At 48.4% G+C, this 22222-nt stretch overlaps 1 protein-coding gene across 1 annotated transcript in view; it reads left to right on the top strand.

Annotated features, from left to right (window-relative positions):
- Positions 1-22222, top strand: part of Myo7b (myosin VIIB) — an 81987-nt gene that overhangs the window by 32172 nt on the left and 27593 nt on the right. Inside the window, exons 7-19 of the mRNA XM_048442556.3 lie at positions 870-1012; positions 2702-2815; positions 4578-4731; positions 6974-7050; positions 7913-8032; positions 8156-8298; positions 9468-9678; positions 10084-10219; positions 14609-14772; positions 15680-15817; positions 19160-19312; positions 19833-19931; positions 20890-20984. Of these exons, the coding sequence (XP_048298513.3) occupies positions 870-1012; positions 2702-2815; positions 4578-4731; positions 6974-7050; positions 7913-8032; positions 8156-8298; positions 9468-9678; positions 10084-10219; positions 14609-14772; positions 15680-15817; positions 19160-19312; positions 19833-19931; positions 20890-20984 (1747 nt within the window). The remainder of the gene's footprint in view (positions 1-869; positions 1013-2701; positions 2816-4577; positions 4732-6973; positions 7051-7912; positions 8033-8155; positions 8299-9467; positions 9679-10083; positions 10220-14608; positions 14773-15679; positions 15818-19159; positions 19313-19832; positions 19932-20889; positions 20985-22222) is intronic.

The raw sequence follows: 22222 nt of genomic DNA on the forward strand, positions 1-22222 counted from the left end.
CCTGATCTACAGAGTGAGTTCCAGGACAGTCAGATTTACACAGAAAAACCCTGTCTTGAAAAAAAAAAACCAAAAAAAGACAAAAAGAAAGAAAGGAAGGAAGGAAGGAAGGAAGGAAGGAAGAAAGAAAGAAAGAAAGAAAGAAAGAAAGAAAGAAAGAAAGAAAGAAAGAAAGAAAGAAAATGAAAAGAGAAGGTGACACACTTGATGTGTTGGCCCCAGAAGTCTCCCTGCCCCCTACAGGCACTTGCAGGAGGCAACCTCAAATTCTGAGCCAAGCATCCACAGCTGTGAGCCACCTCCTGCCCTGTCTGGGCCAGCCTTCTTACCTCTTCCCTTGGGTCTACACTCAGGCCAGATTCCTACTGGATAAGAGCCCCCTGACATCTGACCAGCTAGCTTTCCTGTCCTGCCCTTTGCCTACCTGGACAGCCATCCTCAACCTTCACCTGCAAGCTTTCCACTGTCAGATTTTAGACTCCGGGCTTTGCAAGCCATGCTCACCTGAAGCAGCCTCTTTCTCACGCTGCTGAAAACAAGTACCAAGGCCCCTACCAGAAGTCCGGCCCCCACACCCCCACTCCTTCCTCAAATGCAGCCCACTCCTCAACTATGCAACAGGGAACCTCCCCTTCCTCTGCCAAGCGGGCCTGAGCGCTCCTCAAGGCTTCAGACACATTGCCGATCGATCGGCAGTGTCGGGGTCACGTTGTCCGTCTCTCTGTCTAATAATAAACTTCTTCTCCCAAAGGACAACCGCCTTACTGTTGATTCTTGAACCCTAGACACCAGACCTTCCCCCGACCTCCCCTGAGACCCAGGTGACCCCTAAATGGAAATGGTCTCCTTTCTGCCCCTCCCACCCGCAGCCTTTGGCAATGCCAAGACCATCCGCAACGACAACTCCAGCCGCTTCGGAAAGTACATTGACATTCACTTCAATGCCAGCGGGGTGATCGAGGGTGCCAGCATTGAGCACTTTCTTCTAGAGAAGTCCAGAGTCTGTCGGCAGGTGAGACTCCACCCCCCGGGGGCGGGGCTTCTTCACTGTCATGCTCCGCCTGCCTCTGTCACCTCCCGGATTCCATGTGCTTCTCAATGTTGCTGCAAAGGGAACAATTGCATTTTCCCAGCTTTGAATTTCTTGCCCATATAGCTTGCACATATGCACATGTAGTGTATGCATGGACACATGTTTGTGTGTGTGCAGATATACATTTGTGCACATTTGTGTGGCAGCCAGACGGCCGAACTTGGATGTCGTCCTCTATCACTGGCCACCTTGTTTTTGGATACAGATCACTCAGTGAATTCGAGCTCACTGATTCAATAAAACTAGCTGGTCAGCATGCCCCAGGGATCCTGTTTCTGTCTCCCCAGCACTAGCATTACAGGTGTACCCCACCATACTCAGCTTTGCATGAGTAGTGGGGATTTGAGCTCATGTTCTTGCGCTTGCGTGACAAATGTTTTACCAACTTAGCCACCTCTCTAGCTTCAACATATCTATCTTTCTGCTGTTCTTTTTCCCTTCTTTCCTTCCTTCCTTCCTTCCTTCCTTCCTTCCTTCCTTCCTTCCTTCCTCCTTTCTTTTAACTTGCTGTGTAGGTGCAGGGGCAACTTTGACCTTCTAATCGTCTTTTCTTCATTCTTTGGTGCCTACCAAGCTTCACTCTCACTTGAATTAACTGAGGCCTGGCTTGAACAAATCTATGGCAAGGTGCTTTGGAAACTGTGGCAGAGGGAGCTGGATAACAAAATAGACCATGTGACCAGGACTGGAGTCAGAGACAGGAGGATCCCTAGGGTTTTCTGGAACCAGCCTGGCCTACCTTCCTGGTTCTAGGCCATTAAGAGACACTGTCTCAAAAAAACAAGACAGACTCCCAAGTAACTACATCCAAGATTGTCCCGTGGCTTCCATATTCACACTCATACATGCATACCTGCACACCCAAGAACACACACTCTTACACAAACAGAACTATATATAGATACATTACATAAGCAAATTTTATAAATGAATTTAAGGTCTAGAAGAAACACTAACCCTGAAGTGCTTCTGTGGAAGGGGAAGTGGAGATTTGAGGAAGGGGGAAGCAAGGTAGAAAGAAAGCTTATTTCATGACACCACACACAGATGAGAGTCTGGATTTTCAGTGTGGTTATGGTTATAAATAGCATGTACAAACCCCACATCTACTCAGGTGGTGGTGCCTCGTTCCTTTAATCCCAGCACTTGTGAGGCAGAGACAGAAAAATCTCTGTGAGTTCTAGGCCAGCCTGATCTACAGAGCAAGTTCCAAGACAGCCAGAGCAGAGCTGTTATACAGAGGAACCCTGTCTCAAAAAAACTAAACAAACGGAAAACCAACCAAATAAACCCACATCTACACAAGCTCAAGGCCATGGGCTCTCCAGAGGTCACTGAGTAACTATAAACCCCAGGAAATGCTGAATTGCAGAGCCCTGGACAGCCTTCTGGGCTAGGAATGTCAAGGTGACTCTAAGGCCAGGCTAACCTCTTGGCTCCTCAGATGGTATCCAGAATCTTCTGCTGCTTAGAACACAGGTGACCAAGGGGTTTAGACTGGTCCTGCATAAATGGCAGAGCCACATGTGGCTGGGAGTTCTTCAAGCTGAAACTGGAGACATTCTGTGGGACTTGCTCACGCGTCCCTTCTGATGTCCCTCCTCCTAGGCTGCGGAGGAACGTAACTACCACATTTTCTACTGCATGCTTATGGGGATGAGCCCGGAGGAGAAGAAACTGCTGGGTCTGGGCATGGCCGCTGACTACCACTACCTGACCATGGTGAGTCCCCAGCTCCTCTTCCCAAAGGGAAGGGTCAGCACATGTTCAAACCTCAATCTTGACTGCGGAGGTGCTTCTCTTTTAGTTGGGCCCTGAGGTGAGTGCCTGATCCCCTTCCCTTCTGTTTGAAAGCAATTTTGTGACCACATCTCCTATTTCTCTTCCACTCTGTGTACTCCTGGAACCCCAAGCTAAGGTTCTGGTCCTTTCCCATACACCCCTTCTTCTTCTGAAGCCCTCCAGGCCTACAAGAGGTTCCCAGAACAGTAGGTGATAGATGGTTATCCATAGAATATTCATCCCTTCCCTTAGGTTCACCTAGTCTACAAGCTCTCAGAGCATGAGCTAAGCTCTCCCTGACCCCTGCTTTCCAGGACAATGAGATTCAAGCAGCTATGGGTGACACATTCTACCCCTTGGATCCCTTTCTTCTCTTACCCTTTTGACTTTGAGGTAGTGGTCAATACTTCAAAGTCTTAGTCAGTCCTTGCCTAGAACATGGCAGGAGTTGTGTTTTGGGGTGTCCCAGTGACAAGATTTGACCTCTACTCTATCATCTATGTGCCACTAAGGAGATCTCACCGTGAAAACATCTCTGATAACCAGTAGTTACTATAAGTTCAAGACATTTGGTACAACCTCACACTTCTCCAAGATCTGACCCTCCTTGCAACAACCTTTGGACCCCAACTCCCAACTCTGTCCCATCAACTTCTGCCCTGTGAGAAGCCCAGTTCAGACACCTTCTGCAAGGAAACTTTCTCTTCCTCCCAGTAGGGCTAGGCTTGGCCTCTTTGGTCTTAGCACTGGTAAGAGCCCATGGCAGATCATTGGTCTCTTGTCTACTCTCTTAGCTATTCAGTAGCTGTGAAGAACTACGGGTCATTAGTTTGTAACTCCTAGCAAGGAGCACAGGCCCTGCTATGTAGTCACAGTTGAGAAGTGCTTCCTCAGGGAACGAGCCCACTGTATGCCCTAGAGACAAGCCAGGCTCAAGATGGCTGGACGAGGAATAGAAGCCCAGAGAAGGGACTCATTCATCGTCACCCAGTGCTGCCAGCAAAGCCCAGGTGTGCCTTAGCTGTGGGGCCCGCAGAGCTGTCAGGGTCAGAGCCTGGGCCCTGGCAGCTCTAACAAGCTGGGCTCAGCCACCTCTCCTCAATAGACTAACGAAGCAGACAAGTGATCAGACACAGGGCAGAGATAGATCTCTTCAATGTGGCTACACCCGGAAGAGGCACACAGTCAAGTGTCCTCCAGGCTGGTCTGTATGTGGGGTCTTGACGTGAAATTTAGCTTTAAATGGAAGGCAGGAGCTATGAATAACTAAGCATCCTTGTCTCAGCTCCAGTCCTCATAAGAGGTGGCCTGACAAACTGTCAGAACCGTGTGAAATCTCTCCTTCTGGCTGGCACTGGCCCTTTTTGCCTCCTGGATGAAATTCCTGTTTCTTAGAGTCTATTGTTTCAACAGTCCAAAAGCCAAATGAAGGGGCTCACACATCTCCTTAGAGAACCTCTGTGTGGTCTTGCCTCTGGGAATCCATTGATTGATTGGTTGATTGATTGATTTTGCTAAGTTTGGTTACATGGATGTTGCCCTTCAGAGTCACCCAGGGCTTATAAGTTGACTTTTCGGGGAAACTCTAAGTTCCTAAGCCGTCTTGTCCTTCCCGGCTCCTAGCGGGGTGTGTGTGTGTGTGTGTGTGAGAGAGAGAGAGATCTGGGGTGGCTCTGTCAGCTGACGTGTCCTGTTCCGGTAGGGGAACTGCACATCCTACGAGGGACTCAGCGACGCCAAGGACTACGCGCACGTTCGCTCGGCCATGAAGATCCTTCACTTCTCAGACTCTGAGAACTGGGACATCAGCAAGCTGTTGGCAGCCATCCTCCACCTGGGGAATGTGGGCTTTATGGGTAATGTTGTTCTTGTCTTGCCCCTGGGGAGAAAAGAAGAGGGATAGGACAGCAGGAGGGAGAGGTCTCTGGGTCCCTTGTGCCAGAAGGACCATGCGATTCAACCCAGTCTTGGAAAATTACATCCTAAAAATGTGGCTGTGATTTTGCAGTCCTCACAGGTCTGAGGAGCAGACGTGAAAGCATGGGCCCCTACAGGGAAAGAATCAGGCCCTGGGCCAAGCAGACATCTCTCAATGAGGCTGCTAACATGCAAGCATAGGACCCGAGTTTTGATCAAGACCCATGTAAAAAGCCAGGCATGGTGGCATGTGCCTGCAATCCCAGTGATAGGGAGGCAGCGGCAGGAAGGTCCTGGACCTCACTGACAGGCCAGTCTAGCTGAGACAGTGAGCTCTAGCACAGGGAGAGATTCTGTCTCAAAAAATAAAACGAAAAATGGTTAAGGAAGCCCTCCAGCATCAACCTCCAGCCTCCACAGGTGCACACATACCCACACAAAAGATCATTTAAAAGAATCAGGTCAGTCACTCCACGGTTAGCGGGGACCCACTCATGGCCAGGGTGAACCAAAGTACATGAACCCACTTGTGAGCCCACATAACCAATCTGTAAGAACTTAAAACGCTAGGAGGGTTAAACGGTACTGGCCTGTGGCATCCTGAGACACTGACCATGATTGACAGTTCTTTCCAGAGGAAAATGCTGATAACCTAGGTCAATAATAATTCTTTTTATAGTTTTTCAGACACAAATCCAGCATGGAGCTGGAGACAAATAGGAATGATGAAAAATAAAGGCAGGCATGGCTTATGGAGGTGGGCACAGTGGTGGGAAGATTGCCTGACTCAGACCAGGTAGAGAGCTCATGCCAACATGAAATTTAGGCACAGTAAAACTCGGGCCTGGGGGCTGGACAGATGTTTGTCTCACAATCTTGAGGGATTGAGTTTGCATCTCTGGAACCCATAGAAAAGTCCTGGATCCCAGCGCTGGGGAGGCTGAGACAGGAGGATCCCCAAGGCTCACTAACCAGTCAGTTTAGCTAAACTGGGTAAGCGCTAGGTTCAGTGAGACCCTGTCTCAAAAACATAGGGTAGAATTTGTGTGTGTTTGTAACTCCAGTGATAGTGAGAGGGTGGTGGCGGCCATGACAGGCAGGTCCCTAGAGCTCACTGGCCAGCCAGTCAAATCAAATGACCAGGCCTGGGTTCAGTGGTAGACACCATCCAAAAAATATAAAATAGCCTGCAATAGCTAAAGATACCCAACATTGATGTCTGGCCTTCATACTTACATATATGCATGTGTAAATGCACTCATATCTACACATTAATGCATGTACACTACATGTGTTAATGGTGTATACACACACACGCATATATATATATATATACACTACACACATGTACATCACCACACAAATGCAAAATATAAGGTAGAAAATGATCAAGGAAGCCACTTGTTGACTTCTGGTCACACACACGTGCACACACATGGACAGGTACATACACACACGTGCGCGCGTGCACACACACACACCACTCTCTAAGTTTCATGAAATGGTTTTATAAAACCATTTCTTTGCTTTTTTAATTACCTTTTTATTGCCTACATTATGTTCCTATAAGACACTTAGGAGGTATGTGTGTGTGTGTGTGTGTGTGTGTGTATGTGTGTGCTGTATGATGCTTGGTATTGAACCCAGATCCTTGTACACAGTAGGCAGGCACTCTACCATGATGCCACATCCTCAATTCTCATAGCTTTTAAAGTCCCTGCTAGGCAGCCATTCCTTCAAAGAGGAGGGACTGGAAGCAGAGATGTAGTCAGGAGACTGCCGCTTTCAGGTGGTACCCCGTTACTACACCACCTGACTTCACAAATACATACATGCCTGGGCTACTAAGGACAGCACAGCGAAGCCATGGAAGCTGGCAGCCTGTCTTCTCTCATAACAGGCCCCAGTCAGGCTCCCAAGTGCCAGTGTCTTCTCAGTCTCCCCACAGTGTCCCAGGGTTCTGACCTAGCCAGACAAAGGGGACCATAGCCTGTTTCACGGGTTCAGCTAAGTTGCTAATGACTGGTGGTCAGTGGGGACATTCCGCCTCCCGGGAGAGGTTCTGGGAGAGGTGGTTTACTCCCCCGAGTACTGTGCTTGCGAAGGTGTAGAGACAGCCTGCCTGGGCCCTCTATGAATCACATCAGAGTTTTCTCTCAAGAATATTGCTTCTCTCCGCAGCTGCGGTCTTCGAGAACATGGATTCCTCTGATTTGATGGAAACTCCAGCCTTCTCCTTTGCAATGGACTTGCTAGAGGTATTGGATCATGACATCCGCTAGTTCAGAGTCTTGTGAGAAACCTTGGGGGGCTTCGGCTGTCAGAGCCCAAAACCTGATTCTCATGGCCCTGTCCAGTTCCCCATGTGTGTTTCCCACACTCTCCCAGGCTCTCAGCCCATCCGCATACAGGGGACTCCTGGGGGTAAGCACCAGGGTGGAGGCAGGGTGACATGTCTTCCTCCCGTGTTCTGTACCCTCCCCTACCTTCCAGTGGTTCTCTACTCCTCCACGTCTTTCCTTCTCACCCACTCACTCCCTATGGCTTTCTCTTGGGCTTCAAGCCGCACGCTCATCAGAATGTGCATTTTGTATGTGCATTTTGGAATGTGCATTATTCCACTTCAGTTGTGCATTTTTCTGGCCCAAGTTAGTCTGTGGCTCAGCACAGAAAGTCCCAGAAAGCAAAAGAAAGCCTCACAAACCAGTCGCCTCCCAAAGTCCCCCTTCCAAACATCACTAACACATAAATTTGGGGGTCATATGTCCAACATAGAAACTCAGAGGCGCACATTCAAACTATATCAGGTGCTCTAAAACTTTGGCTCATGCCATCTTTGTCTTCTCTGCGTGGTGGGGAGGGCACACTCCCCTCCAACCTTGCTTTGCTCTTTTTCCCAGGCCCAGGAAATCAGCATGTTCAGGCTCACCAACAGGCAGACTTCCACAAACATTGCAAAGGCACTAATGAGACCAAGGCTGTGACCTCCTTGGCCCTGGTTTTGGTCCAAAACATTTCCCACCATCAAGGGGTCTTTCGTCACAAGAGGGACTAGAAACAGGTATGAGTCCCAAGCCGCGCTGCTGTGCAGGAAATGATGCAGCCCCGCTCCCTTCCCAGGTGCAGTTCCAGGCTCTCCGAGAATGTTTGATCAAACACACGATCCCCATCCGTGGAGAATACGTCTCCAGGCCCTTGAACATTGCACAGGCCGCCGACCGAAGAGACGCCTTTGTCAAGGTACAAAGCCACAGGGCAGGGCAGGACAGAGATGGATGGGCAGGTCCCAGCTTTGGGGGTAACATCCTTTGGGAGGCTCTTCCTTTGCCTTGGAGAGCAAAGCTTCACCCCATGTCTCCCCAGGGCATCTACGGGCACCTCTTCCTATGGATTGTCAAGAAGATCAATGCTACGATCTTCACACCACCAGGCCAGGATCCCCGAAGTGTGCGGAGGGCCATTGGTCTCCTGGACATATTTGGCTTTGAAAACTTTCAGAAAAATAGGTATAAAGACCTTAGCCTCCATTATTTCTGAAAATAGTACATGAAGGGTGAGGAGGACAGCTCAGTCAGCAAAATGCTTGCCATGCAGGCTTGAGTCTTCTCCTTCAGAGCTCATGGGGAAAGCTGGGCATAGAGGCTGCACATGCGTGTAATGCCAGTTCGGGGAAGGTGAAGACAGAAGGACCCATGTGGCCTACAGCCTAGCCAGGCTATCTGAATAGGTAGAGACCCAGTCTCTAAAAGCTAAGTTGGATGGCATCAGGAACCAATATCTGAGGTTGATTCCACACACACGCATATATGCACACATGCACACCACACACATGCACAGTGCATCAATACACACACACATGCACACATACATAGTGTATCCATACACACAAACACATATGCTATGCATACCACACACATATACACAATTCATCCATACACACACACACACACACACACACACGATGATCAGTGATTCTGACCAAGCTTGAAGGTACCTGTCCCCCTTCCCCGACCTTACCCTGCCCACTAGGCTGAGAGCAAGGACTTCACACTCCGAGTTTATAATGCCTGGGTGTCTGCAAGCAAGTCTGGGCCTTCCTGTAAATACAGCCTGCATACATCTTAACACCCCACTGCCCAAAGAACTCTGTGTAACTAAAAGCCATCCCCAAGAGTCAGCTTCCCCCAAGCATTGCTCACTCTGATCTACGGTGACATGGGGTCAGGGTGGTAGCAGAAATCAATAGCCTTGACTCATCTAGGAGTTTTTGTGGATCATTTCTGGCCTTTGAGTTTGGAAATGAGAAGCAGGTGTGGGCATTGTCACCAGATGCCACTGTGGTGAGGGCTGGGCAAGGAAACTAGGTGGGCAAGAAAAACAAATGTGGGCAGGTGATACCCAAGGCGGAATCTAAGGCAGCAGGCAGCCAGCAGGGAAGTGAAGGTAGGGGTGCTGTTCCCGAGCTTTTAAGTTCAGAGTCCAGGCCCTAATAGTCCCCTGAAGTCAGAGAAAAGGGAAGCATGTACTTAGAGGTGTATACGCATGAGGTTCTGGGTGCACACATCACAGCTGTCTCATGGGGCAAAGATGTCCCATGACTCCAGGGCTTCCCAGATGCAGTGGTACCCAGCTGACCCTGCTGCACACTAAGATGATGGTGGTGGCGATTCCACAGCTTTGAACAACTCTGCATCAACTTCGCCAATGAGCATCTTCAGCAATTCTTTGTGAAGCACGTGTTCACAATGGAGCAGGAGGAGTACCTTTCTGAGAACATCACCTGGGACTACATCCGCTACACCGACAACCAGCCCGTCCTAGACCTGCTGGCTGTCAAGCCCATGAGTGTCATCTCCCTCCTAGATGAGGAGAGCCGCTTCCCAAAGGTATGTGTCTGCATCTCCCTCAGAGTAGAGCCTGCATCCCGAGTCTCTTTTCTGATGTCAAGAAACTCCATGGTGCTGAGTGTGGAGGGTATACTCATGCCCAGGGTTGTCACAGCCACTGCCTAACAAGTCCCAGTACAGCACACCTCCTGCAGGAAGGCTTCCCAGACTGCTAAGGACCTGGGTGATTGTCCGGTAGGTAGAGTAGGAGAGTTGGCAAGGAATAGCCCCTAGTCTCTGTTCCTGAGTCTTCACTACCATAAGTCACCAACCAATGTCAGCTAGTTGTCCAATAGTGAGCTGGAAGTCATCCTAAACGCAGCTTGCTTTGCCTCTTGTGGGTTGGCCTCCTGACCTCCTCATGACTCTGGGACCTCAGCCCTTAGAACGTCTGGGTTCTTCCAGGGGACAGACGTCACGATGCTGCAGAAACTGAACAGTGTTCATGCCAACAACAAGTCCTTCCTAAGACCGAAGAACATCCATGACACCCGATTTGGAATCATGCACTTTGCGGGTGAAGTTTACTACCAGGCAGAAGGTGAGCCCAGCTCTGCGTATAACCCACACAGTCCAGGATCCCAGCCAGTGGATGGTTCCGCCCACTGAGGGTAGATCTATCTGCCTCAACTAATGCAATCAAGATGATCCCCCGCAGGCAGGCCCAGAGGCCTGTCTACCAGGTTGTCTCTAGATTTTGTCAAATTGACAAGACACTGACCATTGCAGGTGGCATCTACGCCCTTTATGACTGGTTTCTTTCACCTGCTCTAAGGTTTTTGAGGTTTGTCTGTGTTAATGTAGGTGTGAGGGATCAACCCCAAGTGCTCACGCTTTCACACTAGCACTTCCAATGACATCACTCCCCAGCCTCTTTTGTTTCTTGCCATTGCAGAAGAATAGTCTGTGTTACTGGCCTATATTTGGTTTCTTTCTTCAACTGATGAACATTTGAGTAATTTTCGCTATACAGCTATTTTATATAGCACAGCTGCTAACATCCAGTGCAGGGTTTTGTGAGCACACAAATTTCCACTCTCGCAGCATATATCCAGCAGTGGATTGCTAGGTCATGTGTGGATTTTGAGCACCCACAAAACTCTTTCCAAAGTAGTTGTGCTGTTTCACATTTTTCATAGGTATGTAGGAGAGTGCCAACTTTTCCACATGCATTTGAACTTGTGTTATCAGAGTATGACTTGCAGGAGTCTGTCCTCTCCTTCCACAATGTAGGTTCTAGGGACCAAACTCGGGCCATCAGACTTGGCAGCAAGTGCCTATATCCCAATTCCTTGAGTCTTGTTTTTGTTTGCTTGCTTGCTTGGTTGTTTGCTTTTTAGATAGGAGCACGATGCACAGCTCATCCTGCACCTCCAACATATCTGATATTACATGTGTGAACTGCCATGCCTGGCTTCACATTACTTTCTTAATGGTGCCAAAGGTTTGATTTTTAAAAAGTCTGGTTTATCTCTTGTCCTTTTGTCACTAGTGTCATAGCTTAGACTCCACTGTAAAGTCTAGTGTCATGAGACTTTCTTTCTTGTTGCTTTTGCTTAGGAACAGGGTCTCCCTATGCAGCTCTGCCTGCCCAGGAACTTACTGTATAGCCAGGCTGGCCTCTAACAGCCCTGCCTTCTGGGTATTAGAATTACACCATGAGTTGCTTCTCCTGTCTTTCCTCCTATGTGTTCTTTGGTTGTTGCATATTTCTGTTTTGTTTTATAAAGCAGACTCTCCTGTAGCTCAGGCTGCCTTAAACTCACTATGTGGCTGAAAACCACCCTGAACTCCTGATCCTCCTGCCTCAAGTTCCCAAGTGCTGATATTCACACCACCATGCCTAGTTTTTGTGGTGCTGGGAATCAAACCCAGGGAATCATGCATGCTAGGCAAGCACTCTACTAGCTGAGCCAGATCCCCAGCTCCTCTCATATGTAGTCTTACAAGAGATTTAGATTTTACTTTTAGACATTGGTTCCATGGTTCCTGACCATGCTGTAGTCAGGTTTTGGGTAAAGAAAGAAAGGTCAGCAAAGTCAGTCTGTTGTGCTTAGAAGAATGGGAAGATGGCCAGTGTGCTCTCGTGATCAGGAAAGCAGAATAGGCAAGCATCATCCGTAGAAGTTTCTAAGTAGAGACGTGAATCTAGGAGCAATCTTTGCATGCTTTTCCTGTAGGGAGACAGAGAGAGGCTGGTAACATGCTGAGAGGAAGCAGGGTACTTTAGGTGGGGGAGTTCTGTTGGAAAACTGGGAAGGTGGGGCTCCTTTACGGTCCCTGACACCCCAGTTTAAGCTCTTGAGAAAGGGAGAGTTCCTGTATTAGTCAGTGTTCTCTAGAAGAACAGAAATAATGGATATATTAAAAGGGAACTTATCAGAGGAGTTTACAGACTCTGGTCCAACAATGGCTGTCTCCTGACAGGAAGGCCAAGGATCCGGTCATTGTTCAGTCCATGAGACTGGCTGTCTCAGTTGGTTTTTGGTCTATGTTGTGATCCTGAAGAAGTAGGTTCCAATACCAGCAAAGGGTTGGGCACCAGGACTATTGAATTTGCCACAGAGAGTGAGGGCAAGCAGGCACATAGCAAAAGCTTCCTTCTTCTGTGTCCTTTTATATAAGCTGCCGCTAGAAGGTGTGGCCAACATGGGTCTTCTGACCTCAAATGATACAGATTTAGGGTGGACAGTCCCATGTCAAATGCTCCAAATAAGCAAAATCCCTCACAGGTATGTCCAGTTGCTTGGGTTTTAATTGATTCCAGATGTAGTCAAATTGACAACCAATATTAGCAATCATAGTCCCAGAACCCAAAGAGGACATGAAGCTCATCCCCCAGCACCCTTAAGTATTCCAGAGTGAGGGTTTTTTGTTTGTTTGTTTGTTTTGCTTTGTTTTGAAGTGACATAAAACTTATGAGTGAAGTGACCAGAGTCGGCACAGGACACATCAACACCAAGTTCTCAGCACAAAGGAGATTTATTTGCTCTAGAGGGACAAAGGGCAGGGAATAGGAGCCAAGAAAGAGGGTAGGAAAGGGGCAAGAGAGAAGGGGAAGGGATGTCTTCCCCAGAGGGACAAAGGACTGCCTCTGGATAGAGAGGAGACAGATGTGGCCTGTAGGCAAATGGCAGTTTTTAAGGGGAAAGGGGTAAACCCTGTGTTAGGATGAGGTGTTTAATGTTGACTGGACAAGTTAATTAGATGAGCTAAAATGGGACTTTTGATTGCTGAACTTCAATACTTCCATAGCTGAACCTTGATAGTCAGCCTGGGGAGGAGGTAGTGGCCAAATAAGGGAATGGACCTTGGTGGCTAGCTTTAGAAGTGTAACCTAACAGTTTAGCAAAGGAGAGAGAAGGAGAGAGAAGGGTGGAAGGCAAAAAACATCCTTCAAAGAGGATTCTAAGATTCAGGAAACTTTTTCTCCAAGCGCAAGGACCTAATTTAGAATGCCCTGAGTTCATGAAATCCATGCACTTTTGTGATCAGACACATCTCCCATCCGTAGTCTTAGCACTGCTGTGGTGAAATGGGACACAGAGACAGGGGGATCCCTGGAAGCTCAAGGGCCAACAGCCTTGTGTATATAGTGTTGAATAACAAGATATTTAGCTTCAAATAAGACAGAAGGGGAGTCCTGTGATCTCCACACAGGCACAATGGCATGCTCATGTCCATTCTCTCTCTCTCTCTCTCTCTCTCTCTCTCTCTCTCTCTCTCTCTCTCTCTCACACACACACACACACACACACACACACACTTCACATGCGTTCTAAAAAGCAAAAGCAGGGCTGGGTATTTAGCTCCAAATCTTGCCTAGCATGCACTAAGCCCTGGCGTTTGCTCCCCAGCACTATGTAAACAGGCATAGTGGCACATGCCTGGGATTCCAGCAGTCAGGACGTGAAAGCAGGAGGGCTAGACATTCAACATCATCCTCAGCTGCGAAGCAAGTCTGAAGCCAGCCTGGGCTATATGCCACCGAGTCTCAAAAAACATAAAGCAATAAACAAAAATGCTGAAGTGTATTGTTTTCCTTTGGGCTACCCTGCTATACCCATGACCTCATATGATCATGGCTCATAGGTAACCATCTCTCCCTGTGACCTCACACATTTCTCTCTCAGAGTTTAATGACACTGGCCATACTGGATCAAGGTCTACCCTCATAACCCGATTTTACCTTCATCATTTCGCCTCTCAGGTTGGGGCGAAAGCTCAGTCAATAGTGCTTTCTGTTGCAAGCATGATGACTGGGTGCAATCCATGACAAGAAAAGTCATGACAAGAAAAAAAGAAAAAATCTGGACACAGTATGCTGCCTGTAATCCCAGTACTGGCGAGGCAGATCCCTGGGCTCTCTGGAGAGCAGCTTAGCCTATTTGATGAATGTCAGGCTAATGAGGGACTCTGGCTTTAAAACTGTGGACAGCAACTGATCTCCACATACATGTTCTCTGACCTTCACATACACAGTACATATGGGTACCAAACTTGCACAAGCATGCACATTTGCATGCACACAAAACCTTCTCTTCAAACAGGCAGTCCATACTGAATCCAGAAGTACTGGAAGCAATGACCCCAACAGATAAATTTGGATAGATACAGTTCAGCCCAGAACACTATCCTCCTCTGTTTCTGAATGCTAAGTGTTCCTTTGGGAAAACTCCAACCATAGCAGAATGCCCAAGACCTCAGAAGCAGAATAGCTGTGTTCATTTAGACTGTGGTAGTGAACGGGAATGTGAGGGTCTGAGAGGTCAGAGGTCAGAAGGGACGGTGCTGATGGAGACAGAAGTTCCGAGTGGAAGACAGACAGCACTTCAGGGCACGTTCTGGAGTCCCCAGGCATTCTCACCTTACTCAAGGGGTGGAGGAGATGGCTCTATTGATCTGAAGGGTGGCCCTGCTCTCTCCACAGGCTTTCTGGAGAAGAACCGAGATGTGCTGAGCACAGACATCCTCAACCTGGTTCAGTCCTCCAAAAACAAGTTCCTGAAGGAGATATTCAACCTGGAGTCACCACAAACAAAGCTGGGCCATGGCACCATCCGCCAGTTGAAGGCAGGAAACCAGTTCTTCAAGGTGAGCTACTACCTGCCACCCTCACTCCAAGGCACTGTCCCAGACAGATAGGACCAGGGAGAGCCTTTTTCACTAGGAGTCCCCTGCATGCGACATCTCCAGCGTGCAGCATCCCCAGTGTGCAACATTCCCAGCGTGCAGCATCCCAGCATGTGACATCCCCAGTGTGCAGCATCCTCAGTGTGCAGCATCCCCAGCATGCAGTTGGTACCCAACAAGGCTTGTGATGAAGTGAAGAAGAAAAGAGGAGAGAAGAGGAGAGAAGGAGGGAACAAAGGAAAGAGAGAGAAAAGGAAGGAGAAAAAGGAGAGGAAGAAAAAGGAAAGAGAAGAATGAGAGAAATACAGAGGGAAGGAGGAAGAGAGGGAAATGGGCTGGAGAGATGGCCCAACAGTTCCAAGCACTAGCTGTTCTTTCAGAGGACTTGGGTTCAATCCCCAGCACCCACATGGCAGCTCACAACTGTCTGTAACTCCACTTCCAGAGGATCCAATACCCTCACACAGACATGTATGCAGGAAAAACACCAATGCACATGAAATTTTTTTTAAAAAAAACCATTTTTTTACATAAAAAGGGAAGTAGAAAAGAGGAAAAAAGAAGGGAAGAAATGAAGAAGAGGAGGGAAGGAAGAAAAGAAGACAGGACAGAGGGAGAGGGGGAGAGAAGGAAGTGGGAAAGGAAAGGAAAGGAAAGGAAAGGAAAGGAAAGGAAAGGAAAGGAAAGGAAAGGAAAGGAAAGGAAAGGAAAGGAAAGGAAAGGAAAGGAAAGGAAAGGAAAGGAGGCATGGGGAGGGATGAAGGAAGAAATGTGTGCGTTTGTCTGGGTGGCAGCCCTCGCTGTGGCATGGTCCCCAGTTCCCTGGGCATAACTTCCCTGTCTTGTGAGCCTTGCTTTCGCTTTGCAGCCGTCAGACCCCACCAAGCGCCCACTCACCCTCGCAGGCCAGTTCAAGCAGTCCCTGGATCAGCTGATGAGGATCCTGACCAACTGCCAGCCCTACTTCATCCGCTGCATCAAACCCAATGAGTACAAGAAGCCACTGGTAACTAGGAGAGACTGGGGGTGTGCCCGAATGGGGTGCAGCACTGAGGGGCCGGGTTTGACACCTAGAATTGACGTCCAGGGCATGGCCAACGTTGTAGCTGTCCACTGTCCCCAGGTCACAGCTCAACAACCTGCGCTGCTTCAGCTCACTCGCACCCTAGCTTTTCAGCTCTCCCGTCATCTGCTCTGTGTGTTTGGCCAGGCTCTGAGCCTCATTTTTCTTATCTTCCATGAAGTCCGACTTACTCTTGTCTATGGGCAGTTAGCAATGAAGCTGTGGTCACAAGAATGCCTACATAGCCCAAAGTATCTTTGGGAGGCAAAACTTGCCCTCTGAGGTGGGTGATCAGCAGTGGCCCGCTCCAACAAGCAAGCACATCTAGTGAGAAGTCTAGGACTCCAGGGTGCCATGCTGTGTTCTTGTTGGTTAGACATTCTTACACAGGTGACTCATCTGTGTGGTAGGGACAAGGTGGACTCCTGTGATTCCCTGACTTATAGAACTTGCTCCCCAAAAGGCTGTAAGCTCCCCAAACCAGCAAATACGATTTGCAAATATAAAATAACTAAAAACTGTGTCATAGGGGAATAATACGATATTTGTGTGTACTTGTTAGCATATGTATGCATGCGTGCTTTGGGGGTGCACATATGTGTAATGGAGGATAGAGTTTGATATTTGGTATCTTTTTATTGCTCTCCAAGTTATATAGTTTTTAAATTATTTTATTTTATAGGTGTAGTTATTTGGCTATGCATGTGCCTGGTGCCATCGAGGCCAGAGTGGAACTAGAACTGGAATTCCCTAGAACTGGAGTTATGGACAGTGTGAGCCATAATATGGGTGCTGGAATGCAAACCCAGTCTTCTAGAAGAGCAGTCAGTGTTCTTAACTAGTGATCCATCTCTCCAACAACCACCCCCTTTTTTAAAAAGTATATGTATGCATGTGTGTCTGTGTGGGCACATGTGCATGTGAGTGTAATAGCTTGTGGAGGCCCAAAGAGAGCACCAGATTCCCTGTAGTTGGAATTGCAGGTCATTGTGAACCTCCTGGACATGAACGCTGGAACTAAACTTAGGTCTTAGCAGGAATATATGTGTCTTAATTGCTGAGCCACCTCTCCAGCCCCTCCACCATATTTGTTGAGACAGGGTGCCTCAATGAACTCAAAGCGTGCGGATTTAGCTAGACCAGCTAGCCAGTAGGCCCCTGAGATCTGCTTACCTCCTCCTCCCATCACTTGTATCGTTGGTACACGCCTAGGTTTGGTGGTGGTGGAGGCATTTAATGTGGGTTCTAGTGACTCAAAAGGCAGGTTGTCATACTTCCCTAGAAAGTACCTTACCAGCTGAACCATCTCCAGCCCAAAAAGAAAATTACATTTGGGCTAACAAATGGCTCAATGGGTACAGGGACTTGTTGCCAAGCCAGATGTCCTGAGTTTGGTCCCAGGACCCACATGATAGACAAAGAGAACCAGCTTCCACAACTTGTCCTCTCACCTCCACATACATGCGTGTCACACATGCACCTTGACACACGCACTCATGTACACACACAATAGATAAATGTAATATAAAATAAGTCTAATGAATAAATATTACACTAAAATGAAGTACCTTTTAAATAGAATGCAATAGTATGTATTGAGGCTGTTTTATAAAAGTTAGTTGTCTTAGGGTTTCTATTGCTGTGATGAGACACCAGGACTACGGCAACTCTGATAAAGGAAAAACATGTCATTGTGGTGGTTTCCAGGTCAAAAATTCAGTCCATTGCCATCACGGTGGGCCGTGGCAGTGTGCAGGCAGGCATGGTACTGGAGAGGGAGTTGAGAGTTCTACATCTTCCACCAGCAACAGGAAGTGTTCTGAGACACTGGGTGGTATCTTGAACATAGGAGACCTTGAACATAGGAAGTGACACACTTCCTCCAACAAAGCCACACCTCCCAATAGTGCCACTTCATATGAGCTTATGGGGGCCAATTACACTAGTATAGACAACTGCTATTTGAGGAAGAGACCTGGTCAGTCATTCTCATCAACTTAGACCATGAAACACAATATGGGCAAGTTCAATAGAACCACCATATACAGGATGCCCATGCATGATTCAGCATTGCCAGTGCATACATTTCATTTTTCATTTCAGATAGTTGCTATAGACAGCAGCTAGACAACTCTTTGTTTTGTTTTTTTTGAGACAAGGTTTCTCTGTGCAGCCTTGGTATCCTGGGACTCGCTCTGTAGAACAGGCTGAACTTGAAATCGCAAAGATCCGCCTGCCTCTGCCTCCCAAGTGCGGGGATTAAAGATGTGCGCCACCACCACCAGCTTAGGCAACTCTTTTTCCTCATTCTTGCTCTTAGAGGTCTTGCAGGTAGCCACACCACCTGCCCTAGGCTGAGGCTCACATTCTGTGGTGCCTCTGACCAGAATTCATCTCAGTGGCAGCGTCTGCCTGCTGTGAGTTGTGGAGAGAGGCCTAGGTCACTGAGGAGCAGACAGGCTCAGCCACTGAAGAGTATGGCCCGGCCCTCCAGGCATCTCATCTTCAAACCAGCGCCAATCATGCCTGTCATGTGCATTGTTGTGGAGATTATATAGAAACATAGAAACTACAGTCTCTCAGGACACACTCAGTTAGTAACAGCTGGCTGTTCACCCAGAGCTAACCACGGTGACTTTCACCAACCTGTCCATGGGAGTCATCTCCCCTAAAACTTCAGGTTGAGAGTACCCTCTGGAGTCCTGGAGATGAGGGAAGCTAAACACCACACTGGATTCCTGTCAGTCACACTGACCTCCAACTTCAGCTCCCTCTCCCTCCATCTAGCTCTTTATGTCCATCCAGAGGAAGAGAGGACAAGACTGAACCAAAAGAGCCTCTGCCTCTAAGTAGATTCGCTTCTTCCTTCCTCTGAGGAGGAGAGGCAGGCGATGCTGCCTTTCTCAGGGTGGCATCCCTACTGCTGTAAACCAGGCCCACATAAGGACTTTGCATTTCTAAGGAGGGGGATATGCAAATGACTCCACCCCGAATGTGTGAATTTCTAAAGGGGAGGGGATATGCAAACGACTCCACCCCAGGGTGTGTGATATAGGTGGAGGTCAGAGGACAACTTCTGGTGCTGTTCATCAGACACTTAGACAGAGTTTCTACTGCTGTGATGAAACACCATGACCAAAAGCAACCGGAGGAGAAGAGGGTCTTTGGAGGATGGCTGGACAGGTCCCTAGGCAAGCTGACCCCCCCACCCCTGGCAGTAGCAACAGTGAGTGGTTTTGGAGGGTGGGGTCCTTGGCTCCTCAACCCAGTCTTCTCTGCCCGCAGCTGTTTGACCGAGAGCTGTGCATTCAGCAGCTGCGCTATTCTGGCATGATGGAGACTGTGCAAATCCGCAAGTCAGGTTTTCCCATCCGCTACACGTTTGAAGAATTCTCCCAGAGGTTCCACATGCTGCTGTCCAGCCCTGAGCGCAAGCAGGTGTGTGTCTACGGGCTGCTAGAACCTTGTGCCTCCCACTGAGTCCTCTCCACCTTCCTGATCTCCTGGACCTCCCTGGATCACCAATCCCAGCTGTCTGTCTTTCTTGCCATCCCCTACTCTATCTTTGCAGGCAAAGTGTCTGGCTCACAGGCTTCTGGTTGATGCTGGTGGCTATGTGTATTCCTTTTAGATGTCTGTGGGTTTACTCTGCTCTCCTGAGACCTCCAGGTCCAGTATCTGAGGGCTGTCTAGGAAGATCTGTGGGATAGAATGTTCTGCCATTCTTCTGCCGCCTGCGGCCTTCCTAACATTTGGATTGGTCTAAGGCTAAATCCTCTCAAGCTACATGGAGGCCCCAGGCCCACCAAGTATCCTATGTTTCCCTCATTCCCTTAACCTAGAGTGTAGGCAAATGCCTGAGTATAGTCAGACAGCCCTTGTTGGGAGGCCTGCATGACCGGGGAGGAGACTCTCGCCCCTCTTCAGAGTCCCTGGTCACTCCTGGTTTTCTCAACAGTTTCAAGACAAACACCGCCAAATGACCTTGCGCATTGCTGACCTGTGCCTGGGGACAGACAAAGACTGGAAAGTGGGAAAGACCAAAATCTTCCTGAAGGTGAGATTCCATGGCCTTCTGGAAACCATAGGGAGGGGAGAAGGAGTATTCCACCCTGCCTGCCCTGTTCCCAGCTGGGCTATGTGTTCATCTAGCCATTGGCTCAAGCATTGTTGGTCCCATAATGGGGATCTGGAATCTAGACAGGAAGGAAGTAGTAGAGAGACAGGGTAACAGAGAGAATGTCCCAAGGGAACCATCCAGGAAGGTGAAATAGCCACAAAAAGACACAAAAAGCAGCACAGGGTAAAGTTGATAATAGGGAAAGAATGAGAATAGAAGGTTCACCCCTGGCTCCTCGCGTCCATGCCCAAGGTCTGGTCCAAGTCTATGTCTCTACGCTCACCAGGGCACATGAGAGACACAATCCCTCTGATGCTAAATAGAAGAAGGAGAGGGGGAGAGAGAATGAGGTGGGAAGGGGGATGAGAGACAGGGAGAGAGGGGGGAAGGGAGAACGGTTGAGTCACCAACCTCTCTCCACCAGCCACAGAGCCATTGCTCTCCGGTCTGTAAGGACAATCCCTGCCTTCCTGGGGCTACCATGGCAGGCCCGTGCTTCCCATCTCTAGCCTCGGGTCAGGGAATTAGGAGGGGTGAGAGGCAGGAGAACCCCCCCCCCCATGGATGAAGACAAGCCATCATCTCATGCTAGCTCCCGTGATCTCTTCTCATGGGCTTTGGGAATGATTTTTACACAGAAATAAGCCCAGGTGTGTCATATAGTCCAATGTAAATTGTGACTGACTTTGGGAAATGAAGACTGACAGATTGAAAGTTCGGTGCTAGAGTGAGCTGTAGCTGCAGCTTCACTCTGATCCACATCAGGGTCCTTCTTTTGCGGTCCTTGTAGGAGAGTCTGGGACATAACTGACCCTGGAGACCAAGACCTGGTCCCAAGCAGGGTTAGAGGGGCGAGGGAGGGGTAGCAACATGATGTGATCTCACCCACCCTCAGGATCATCAGGACACAATGCTGGAGATCCAGAGGAGCCAGGCCCTGGACGGAGCAGCGACCTGCATCCAGAGAGTCCTTCGGGGACACAAATACAGGTGTCTGCCCCATAAACCATCCCAAAGTTTGGCTTGGTCTGCCACTAAGTATTCTACAGCTATTCTGAGACCCCAGGCCCGCCAAGTAGCCTATGTGCACCTCAGTCCCTTAACCTGGAGTGCAGGCAAGTCATCCAGCACACCGTGTTCCTCAGGCAGGCCTGGGAGACTGAGGCACAAGATCTCCTCAATTGGGACACTCAGTCAATATACATTTTACACACACACACACACACACACACACATGTGCGTGCACACACACATACACACACACAAATGCAGGTTCTCATGTTTACAAGGCAAGCACTTTGTTGATGAAGTTATCTCTGTCAGTAAAGCCATTTCTTCCTTCCTAGCTTCTGGGTCTTTGAAGACACCAGTCTTAGCTCCTTTGTCATAGCCCCTTTGGTCCCTGGGGCCCTGCTCACTTTCTTCAGCCCATTACCTCTCTGTCGTGCAGACTGAAAAATTCTTCTGTTCTACCTTCAAGCTTATTGATTCATCTCTGCTCTCTCTGTTCTGCTACTTGGTCCATCCACTAAGGGTTTGTTTTTAATTACAGTGGTGTGTGTGTGTGTGTGTGTGTGTGTGTGTGTGTGTGTGTATGCACAGGTATACACAATTAGAGGGCTGACTTTTGTGCATGTGTATACATAGGTATACACAATGAGAGGGTTGACTGACTCATTCTGTGTCTGTGTGTCTGTCTCTATCTCTATCTTTCTCTCCCTCTCTGTGTACACACTAGACAAAGAACAAACACTCTGATATAATTGTTCTATATGGGACCCAGGAATAATCTATATTGAAGTTCTCTGTATGGTTTTAATATGACTGGGATATACTATTCTAAACCTAAGAAACTCATCTGCAAAAGTATTAAAAGTGGTAAGAAAACACAATTGAGTTTGAAATAAAAGGTCTATGTGGACCAAGCTCTCTTGAGAGGTCTTTGATCTCTGGAATCCTACGTCCAGATTCTGTCCCAGTCTTGGGCTGAGGGACTGGCAAGAATTTGAAGCTCCCTTCTCAAATGACTCAGGATTGTGTCAAATTGACAGATAAAGCATTCTAGGACACAATGTGAACGTCAGATGGGTGTTCCATCTTCCCATTGTTTCAGCTTTAGAAAGTCTCCACTGGGATCTTCAGAGCAAACTAGGTGCTTAGCTGTCAGATCAGTGAGCTCTGGGTTTGCATGTGAGACTCAAAGAATGGAAAGGTAGAAGAATGATTGA

This window comes from Myodes glareolus, chromosome 13 (assembly GCF_982192425.1).
Source record: "Myodes glareolus chromosome 13, mMyoGla1.1, whole genome shotgun sequence".
NCBI lineage: Eukaryota > Metazoa > Chordata > Mammalia > Rodentia > Cricetidae > Myodes > Myodes glareolus.